At 40.8% G+C, this 10,241-nt stretch overlaps 1 protein-coding gene across 2 annotated transcripts in view; it reads right to left on the minus strand.

Moving 5' to 3' along the window:
• Positions 1-3,261: 3,261 nt before the first annotated feature.
• Positions 3,262-10,241, minus strand: part of LOC102210548 (pbx/knotted 1 homeobox 2) — a 117,867-nt gene continuing 110,887 nt past the window's right edge. For both annotated transcript variants that reach the window (XM_005740097.1, XM_005740096.1), the window contains 4 exons: positions 9,138-9,257; positions 8,924-9,000; positions 7,218-7,396; positions 3,262-5,838 (listed from right to left, as the gene is read on the minus strand). In XM_005740097.1, coding sequence (XP_005740154.1) covers positions 5,576-5,838; positions 7,218-7,396; positions 8,924-9,000; positions 9,138-9,257 — 639 coding nt within the window. In that variant the 3' untranslated portion in view covers positions 3,262-5,575. The remainder of the gene's footprint in view (positions 5,839-7,217; positions 7,397-8,923; positions 9,001-9,137; positions 9,258-10,241) is intronic.

A 10,241-nucleotide genomic window follows, 5' to 3' on the forward strand; every position in this document is an offset into this window, starting at 1 on the left:
TCCTTGGTCTCTTGTGTTCTGGGGGCCTCTGGATGTCTGGAGTTTTGATCTCCTCCATACCTGCTTCATGCCCTGAAGGATGTGGCAGTGGCTCCCCACACCCTCTAGATTGTTAGGGGGTTTCCCATGGCAAATTGGTCCTGGGTGAGGGAGCAGACAAAAAGCAAATCAGAAGACGCCTATGAGTAAAAAGTCTAGGGAACAGTTCATCCTGCCTGAATAGAGTTACTAGGGCTCTGCCCTGGAGCTGGGCCTTGGAAGGGTGCCCAAGGGCGAGTGCCTGGGCCCCTTTTGGCAATGGGGCCCAGGCTGGCGCAAGAAGAAGGAACATGGGCCCACGCTCCTGTAGTCCTGTAGGGGTCGAGTACAGTGTGTGCCAGGCGGCAGCCAAGGGGGAAGACCGTGGCAGGCTGATACTGGCTACTGAGGGTAGCGACTGGGATGTGGAATAATTCTGGGACCAGTCTCCTAGAGACTCCTGCATGTACATTCAGGAATGGTTCCGGTGGCTGTATGTTCTGGATACTCGGTGAAGAAAGGGGCTGAGTTGGATCAGGTGGTGGAGAAGGATGCTGGACAGACCTTGCTCACCTAAATGTATATTGAGGGTGCACTGGGAATGTCTGGTAGAGGCCTTGGTCTGTGAGATCTTCAACTCCCACCTTTAGCAGAGCTAAGACTGCATTTCATGGGAGAATGGGGACATTGAGTATGAATGGACCATTTTTACTCTGAGTCGTGGTCAAAAGCTGGTTGGTACCAACAGGCCAAGCGGAACGTGGCTTGAGCAGTGGCTGAAGCAAAAACTCGGGTGTGGGAGGAGTTTAAAGAGTCTATGGAAAAAGACTGTAGGACTGTGTCGATGAGTTTCTGGCAAACCCTCAGGTGACTCAGGAGGGGAAAGCGGTGTTTTACCTGCACAATGTATGGTACAGGTGGACCGTTGCTTACTTCAACTGAGGATATTGTCAGGCAGTGGAAGGAATACTTTGAAGACCTCGATCCCACTGACACGTCTTCTGTAGGGAAAGCAAAGTCTGGGGACAAAGGGGACAACACATCCATCACCGGCGATGAGGTCACTGAAGAAGTTAAATAACTCTTTGGTGTATGAGGTTTGCCCTGAGTTCCTAAAGGTGCTGGATGCTATAGCCTGTCAAGGTTGACACGCCTCTATAATGTTGCGTCGAGATAAAGGGCGGTATCTTATGGTTGGTGGTTCCCCTCTTCGCGAAGGGGGGCCAGAAGCGTGTGCTTCAACTACAAGAGGATCACACTCCTTAGTCTCCCCGCCCATTATTTGAACCTCAGATACAGGAGGGTAGGTGCAAAACACTGCATCAGCTCTTTACCCTCTTGAGGGTACTTGAGCATGAATGGGAGTTTGCCCAACTAGTCAACATGTGTTTTGTGGACTTCGACCATGTCAGTTGGAGAATTCTGTGAGAGATGCTTCGGGAGTATGGTGGTTGGTACCGACAGGTGTCTGTCAGGGCGGTTGCTCCGAGCCATTGGGTCCTTATACAACTGTTGCAAGAGCTTGGTACACATAGGAAGTAATTAGCCACACTTGTTCCCGGTGGGTGTTGGACTCTGCCAGGACTGCCCTTTGTTCATAAAAATTATGAAGAATTGGTGACACAATTTGATGAACTTGGGTGGTCTCAGAATCTCACCTCTACAGAACCACATCATCTGCAAAAAGCACAAATCAGGTGGTGGCCTCCAGCTCACTGGAGTCATTCACAGCCGAGTGTGAAGCGGCAGAAATGAGATGGCACCTCCAAGTCTGAGGCCATGGTCCTCAGTGGGAAAAGGGTGGAATGCCCACTCCAGGTTAGGGACAAGTTGCTGCCCTAGGAGTTTGTTGGGGTTTGCAAGTGGGGGGAGAGGGGACGGGGAGATTGTTAGATGGATTGGTGCTGTAGCTGCAGTGATGTGGATGCTGGACCTATCCATTATGGTAAAGAGAGGGCTGAAGGTAAAAGTGAAGCTCTTGACTTACCAGTAAATCTATGCCCTGGTCACCTATGGTCACCAGCTTTAGGTAGTGGCAAAAATAACGAGATTGTGGATACAAGAGGTGGAAATGAGCTTTCCCTGAAGGGTGGATGGGGGAGTTCAGCCATCTGGTAGGGGCTATAAGTAGAGCTGCTACTCCTTCCACATTGAAAGGAGCCAGTTAAGGTGGTCTGGCATCTGATATTCCATGCCATGTAAGGGAGGTGGCTAACAAATGCACCATTCTGTAGTCGGTATCTAAGCCATTCTTATTAATGATCTTACTGAAGAGGGAGGCCTATGCAGAACAACAGTGGGGGTAGAGCACTTCCTTGTTCCTTGTCATTTGATGGTGACTTGTGTTATTGGCTTGAAGTCCACCTCTAGTGTTGTTTGCCACATCCCAATTGAAATCCTGATACTCTAAGAGTCCTGTTGATTTTCTATACTTCTAAATTTTCCCGAATCCATGTATGTGCATTGAGTTGTAGTTGAGGCTTTCTTGTAGTCAATCTAGGCAGTGCACAGGTTGGTCAGTCTGGTCTTACAGTCTCAACCAACTGCTCACTCTACCAGTTGCTGATGTTTTGCTCCTCTTGCATTTCTGCCAATTCTCTTCTGTGTCCTGTATTAGTATTGACCCATGTGGCAGTTCAACTTAGCCACTATGATGGCTGACAGGAGCTTCCATGTTGTGCTGAGACAGGTCCCTTCTGGGGAACCTTAGGGATCAGGACTTTTGGGCTTTTGGTTAGCAAAGGCCCAACACTTAGCAGCTGGTTCATTTATCCATGGAGAAGGAGAATATGTAATTTACTCATTGGAAGGTTAGCAGTTCAATTCCTAGCTGCTCAAGTCTGTGTGCCAAATATCCTTGGGCAAGATACTAATCCACTACAAGAGAGTAGAAAAGTGCTATATAAGTGCTATATAAGAATCAGTCAATTTACCATTACACCCAGATTGGATGATTGATTTGCATATATGGACTGTTACAGGCTTCCACCACATATACATATAGGCAATACTTCTACTGTAGCTATATCCATCCATTCTATGATAAATTCAAATGAATCTATCTAGATTCTTACATTCACATTTGATTCCACTTCCTCTCAAATTGGTATTTGCACTGTTCAGAAAAGACCTCTGGCTATTGTACTCATCTAATGTGTTGCGCATGAACTCCATGCAGAATAATTATTGAACAAATGCTATAATGTCTGAAGCACTTTTTTATTAGACCACTTGTGTAAATATGGCTGTGTCTTCCCTCCCACATATTTCCTCTCCCATGCATTTTGACCATTGCTTCCTCAAAAAAAAAAAAAGTCAAGTAGCTAATCATCTCACTACATGTTACCTCTGCTAAGTAGGTCCTATGTGACTGCTATAGTTCACATTTCTCGTGCCATAAAATATGGCTAAAGGTGGAGTAACAAAGGTGAACAATAACAGAGATTTAAGTGATGCAATTAGAGTTTGACCTTCTATGGTGAGGTTGAAAACAATGCAGGAAGGCCATTACATATATAAGCCATGTCAAAAAAAAAAAAAAAAAAGCAATACAGTGATTTACTCAAAGAGGCCACAATTCAGGAGATTGTGGGTTTGTTTATGGTAGCTGGCTGAGAAGGTGGGCGAGCATTTGGGTGGGCATTTTCCAGCGAGTTAAATCACAGGCTTGAGATATAACGAGTGGGTGGAAGGCTATACATGATAGGACAGGCAAGTGGGAGAAGTTAACCAATAATTAGAATTTGTAATCTGAAAATTATTGTGAGGATGGTGAAGAAATGTTATACTCTCTTTTGTAAAAATGATTTACAGGTTATTGTATCGAAATATTAATGAATCAAACTGCCTCCCTCTATGAAAAGTCAGAGCCCTGCATGTGTTTGCTCAGTTCAAACAAATGCAGAACTTCCACGAGTCAAAATCAGTACCTTTACATGTTTAATTATTAAAAGTGATCTATTGAAACACAATAGATTATGACAACAACAAAGTTTACAAATGAAACAGAAATATTCCCCTAGTCTGTTGCTTGCTCTGGAAGATTCATTTAAAACTTTTTAAAAAGTAAAAAAAAAAAAAAAGAAGAATAACAGGAAACATACTTCACAATGAACACTCAGAACATTCAATATAACAGTTTTTTTCTTTTTCTAGACATCTTCACATTAGAGATGAGTGATTCCATTTGTTTTAATACAAAACAGGGGGCTGAAATCGATTCACAGCTTCTTTAAAAGCCTTCACATAAAATGGAAAGATAGGTTACTACTGAGTCTCTTCCCTTTTTTATGTTTTTCTCAAAAATGTCTTCCATCAAAAAGAAGTCAGTGTCAGTACATGACATTTTTTTCCAAAGTCACTAGGCATCTCTGCGTGATTTCTCTCAGTGTTGAGTCTGTATGACCGGCACGCTCTTGATCTCTGACAGAACTGATCAAGGTCACAGAAATACGCAAGTAGTTTTCAAAGACTTGGTGGTTGGAGTTAGGTACATATGTGCATGGCCACCTGCTTTTTCAACACCCTTCTCCAGAAAATGTCATGGACAACATGAAGTCTGAAGCTACACACAAAAAATTGAATAAATATGCAAACCCTCAACACCAGAATACAAACATAGGAAAAATCCAATATACATACTATATGTGCAGTCAGTATACACTGGTTTAGTACAGCTGTTTTTGCTCATGGGGAGAGAGAAAATAAACCAAGAGTGTTGTAAAAGTCATGCGACAGCAGTAAGTCAAGTGTTTTGCTCATGAGGAAGAAACATGTCAGATGAGAGTGCTGTTAAACCTGAGAACCTATGAGTCATTTAAAACGTGTGAATGATGTCCCAGAGTGGAAGCCAGCAGTCACTTCAACAAATATTTGAAATGTATTACACACACATCCTTTCCTTTATTTTGTCTTCTCACTCTTATTTTAGGAAGTGAAATGACACATTAGCTGCAAAGTGAAACTGTGGTCTGTCAATTGAAAATAAAGGGCACTTTCAGATGAAAAAAAAAACTGATAAAAACGGCTGCAGCCCTTTTAGTAACTAATTTCAGATGACAAAATATTACATTCAATTAAGTAGTTGCTAAAACATACAGTCAAAAGAGATTTTCAGTTCTTTAATCCATGCAATGCTTTTCCTCATTGTTTGTTTCAAAAAAAGAAAAAAGAATCAGTTCCTGTAAAAGCACCAAACATCTTTAAATGCTGCTTTTAAACGTACTCAATTTCAAACCTTTTAGTTCCTGTGTCATTCCTCTCCATAAATAACCAGAGCTATAAAAATGTGCTACTCTCCAGAAAGTTCATGAGTTCACTACATAGGAACATACTGTGTTAAAATGCAATAACACAATTCAGCATTAAACTAATATTTTTCCTATAAACATGATGGTCATTGTGTTTGATTAGAGTCTGTGGTAAAGAACTAATACGTGCGTAAATGCTCTCTAGAGTCACTCAGCATTAGAGGCGTACTATTTGAGTTTCAATGAGGCTGTATTAAGTTCACAACTGAGATCAGCGTTCATAAAGTCTGTCAGTTGCCCCTGACAGACTACTCCAGTTCCTCTCTGTGCTCCATGCTAAGATCTCTCCTTCCCACTCCCTGGCTGGACAGCTGCCTCCCCCTGTCATCTTCCTCCTCTCCATCCTCTTCCTCATCGTCCTCCTCTATGCCTTCCTCCTCCTCTTCCTCCTCCTCTTCATCCTCTTCCTCAGTGCCGTCCATTGAGTCATCGGCTCCGAGCATGGCTTGCTGCATGGCCAGGGTGGCTGAATCTGAGGATAGTGACTGGAGACTGTCCATACTCAGTGGGTCTGAAGCGAGGCCAGAAAGAGGGTAGGGAGAAGAGGGGTTATAATGTGACAGATACATTTAAAAAATAATAATGTAGGCAGAGGAAGATAGACCTTTTTATTTGTCTGTGCATGCTTCAGTATTATTTAGAAATTTCACTTAGCCAATATTCAGAGTGGCTACAGGGCCAGAGACTCAATTTTGGGAGCCACCTGAAAAAAACCATCCCATATGGAAAAGATATATATAAATCTTATAAAGTTTGTATCTGTCTTGTGTGAAACTTGTATGAAAAGCATACAAGAGTGACAACAGATATAAGATCCCTTGAAAAATTATATAAATGAACCTTGTATGTTTTGGATACTTCCTAAAACAATATCTGAAAGTAATGAGAAAGTGGCCACTTTCATGAGTAAATCATATCAGCCTTATATGATTCACTATATGAAGTAGGCCAAATCTTATGCAAGTCTTTTATAAGTTTTTTCTATTGCTTTTCCATATGGGATCCTACACACCAGTTTGATCAATTTTACCTTGCAAAACGTTACGTAGACTTTGTCTGCCACTGAAATTAATTCTTACCCTGCCTTTTATCTATATTTGCACTCCAGTAGGGAAGCTTTCTTTTACTTGTCTATACTCGTACCAGCTGCAGTACTGTGACAGGAGATAACAAATTGCATAAGTAACTGAGGTCTACAACCTACCGTGTAGCAGTAAAAGAAAACTATTCCCAAGAGACTTGATTGATTTAGGACACATTTTTAAAGAAACTGATAGTCTAAAAAAAATTTAACAAAAGAGTGGTAATAGTGCCATCTAGTGGTTTGGATTCAAGCAAACACGCTTTTAGTTTGTTTATTTTTTTGTACAATGTGTACAATTTTACCGTTTATCAATATTCCCTCCAAATTCAAGTACATATCATAGCTATAGTGATCACTGTAGGACAAACACATCATAGTCAAGCAAGCAAAATCACAGACATTAAATTTAGACTGTATCCCATAACAGCCACAGTTGACGGCTGCTGTGTTTCTGCTGTTTGTTTTTACTGTTTCTACTACTATAATTGATTGTGTATAAAAATATTTTTCCAAACACTATATTTCAACTATATTTTAAGAGATGACATGTAAAAATTTAAATGTTCATGTAGAGCTAGAAAGAGCTATTTGTGATCTTTAAATTACAAGTAAGCATCTATGGCTGGTAAATGGTAAATAGTTCTTATATGGCACTTTTCTACTCTCTTGGAGCACTCAAAGTGCTTTACAAAACAAAAATCAAGAAGACATTAAAGAAAAATTAAAAAGTAAAGGATTATTTAATGCCCAAAGAAAGCTGTTTGCTTTGCTTTGCTTTTCTTGGAAAATGAAAACTGTTGGCATACTGTCTGAGTTGCTTCCTGTCTGAGATCTGTGCGTCTGCAATACACCAGCCACAATAGAGTCGGGCCAAAAGCGCTGTGTTGGACGATGCTGGGACTTCATCTTCTTCGCTTTAGGAGCTGGGTCAGGATTACTGGCATCTAACATAGGCTGAAGGATACGTCGACGAGCATTGATGAACCTGTGAAAATACCAAAGAAGTCATATTAGGAAAAGTAACACCTATGAATCCAACTTAATTACTCTGCATGTCTTTCACATATCTAATTAGTTCTACTAAAAAGTACTGAGATTTAAGGAAGACATAAAATGAAAAACAAGTACACACAAAACTTTGAATATGACCATCAACACTTCAAAATGTTATCATTTGATTAAACCATACCCTAATGAAAAATTTTAATGCACTTTTATATCAAATTGTCTTTATTTATTTTTTTCTCTCTTTCTCTCTCTCTCTCTCTAAGGATAGACTGAAAGTCAGGACCCTCCACAGTACCATGGGAAGATAGAAGTGGCTGACACTGTGAAATTCTACTTGTGGAGAAAGCTGGACTGAAAGATAGCACTAATCATGGCAGCACAGGAACAAGCTCTAAGCACAAGATCCATAGAGGCTGGGGTCTATCACAGCAGAAAAGACCCCAGGTGGAGGTGTAAAGATGCTCCTGAGACAATTCTGGACATAACAGCAGGGTGTAAGATACTACTAGGTAGAGTATACATGAAATGCCATAACTAAGTGGCTGGCATTGTATAGTTGTACATTTGTGCTGAGTATGGTCTCCTCTATATCTCAGAAGGTTGAGCAAAGATCCTGTGGGATTTCCAGATACAGACACACTGGTAATGACAGCTGTAGTGATAGATATAGCGATGCCAAGTGGTAGCAGTATCAGGAAAAAGGAACACAAGAAACAAGAAGAGAGAGAGGGAGAGAGGGAGAGGTTGTTCCACATGTACTTGGTGTATACAACCAGGAGATGGTGCCACTGTATCAATGATGTACTCGGATATACCAGCATAGTCAAGTTCAATTTAAAGCTTAACATTCATGCTCTGTAGAAGAAGGGCCAAAGTTTGTTCGATCTGATGTGCAGGCTGAGGTCTTTTAGTGTATGTAGGACCTTTTATGACACAGTGATTGCTACTCCAAGCTTTTATATGGTTGTCTGCTGGGGAGAAACAGTACATGGATTAAAACGCTGATGAAGAGAGCCAGTGCGCTAGACTCCACAGAGGAAGTGGGTGAGAGGAGGATGTTAGTCAAACTGTCTATTATGGACAACACTTCTAAAAGACTGTGGGGACCCTGAACAGGTCCCTCAGCAGTAGGACAGATCACTGTCACAGGTCCTTCATCCTGACAGCAGTCAGACTATATAATACCCACACAGGATAAATACTGTTTAAAAAAATGCATATGTATACATTATCACTTCCACTGCATTTTAGCTATTTATATAAATGTGTGCATATAATAGCATTTTGGCTTTTTTGTACACTATTTTTCATTTATTTCAATTAATAATTTTCTAAAATATCTCTAAAATATCTTCACAAAACGAATTTCCCTTGCGTCAGATTAATAAAGCGTATATGTCTATGTCTAAAGAAAACTTTGTCTTACTTTTTTAAATAAAAATATGAAGCCGTGTTTTGCTTTTACACATGCACATGAGGCCTTTTTGGGATTACAAAATCTTACCAGTTGTTTACTTGCAAGAGAGTCAGACTTGTTTGTGCTGCAATCTGTCTTTTCTCATCTTCTGTTGGATATGGGTGCTGCAAGAAGTAGGAAACGACATTTCAGTTTTCAAGCAGTTTCCAGCTGTTAAAATGGAATGTGCCGCACCATAATTATGTTAAACACTGAAAAGTCTTGCCCTCAAACACAGTGTAAATGTCTGCCTGCGTCTCACCATGAGATGCTGGAAGAGCCAGGAGCGCATGATGTTGGTGGCGTGTTTGGGCAGGACTCCCCTCTTATTCTTAGACTTCTTGTCTTCACTGTCCAACAAGGAGGACAGGTCCACATTTACCTTTATTCACAGACAACAGAAAGGAAAGAAAGAGGAAGAAAAGAAAAAAGGGAAAAGACCATAGGGCTTAGTTATTGTTGCCACGGAAACAAACTCAGACTACCAATTACCTTTTTTTTTTCCTATGGCAAGGGCAGAAACACCTCCTCAAGTGTCACCATGGTAACTGAATTTGAGTAATGATACTTAAAATATAAAGAAGCAGTACCCGTGACTAGTCTGTTATATGTGTGGTGCTTGGACTTTGAGTTTCACAGTTTGGCATCGGTGAGCTAGAGTGACGCTGATGCAGAGTGGGCCTGTGTTTGCTTGGATTTTCATTGGTGTTGACCTGTAGTACACCAGCCTTTGTGTTCAGTGAGAAATCATTATTCAGATGTTACTGTTTGGAGTGTGAGTGCTGAAGGACGAGATGCTCTCAGACTATTGACAGTCTTTGACAGCCTGCATATGGATGTGTGTGAGTATGTGAGTTCATGTCTGGCTGAGACAACTAACTGCAAATATTTTTAACTGTTGTAAGAACATTTAGGTTTGCTATTTGGCGAAGAAATCATTTTTATCACAGTCATGCTTAAGATAAAGTTTGCACATGGCTTATTAGATAGTAAAGGGAAAACATCTAGTGATATTCTTCATTATTATGTTCTAATTAATGATAAATAATTCACTATTTCTAATTAAAGCATGACTTATATTGTTTTGTATTTTTTCTTTTTTTCCCCCCGTGGTAATTTGGGCTTTTTAATAATTTCTTTGAACTGTTTTTTTTTTTTTTTTGTTTAGGATGATTGCACAGCATATAAAAAACAAGTATTCAATATTTAGGCTCAAACATTTACATACATTCACTTAAATCTTAAAAAGTGGTGCTCAGGGTTCCATCCATCTTCATCCGCTTTATCCGGGGCCGGGTCGCGGGGGCAGCAGCCTAAGCAGAGAAGCCCAGACCTCCCTCTCCCCAGCCACCTCCTCCAGCTTATC

Source organism: Pundamilia nyererei, unplaced genomic scaffold, assembly GCF_000239375.1.
Source record: "Pundamilia nyererei isolate P.nyererei 1_Seehausen unplaced genomic scaffold, PunNye1.0 scaffold00097, whole genome shotgun sequence".
In the NCBI taxonomy this organism is placed as follows: Eukaryota; Metazoa; Chordata; class Actinopteri; order Cichliformes; family Cichlidae; genus Pundamilia; species Pundamilia nyererei.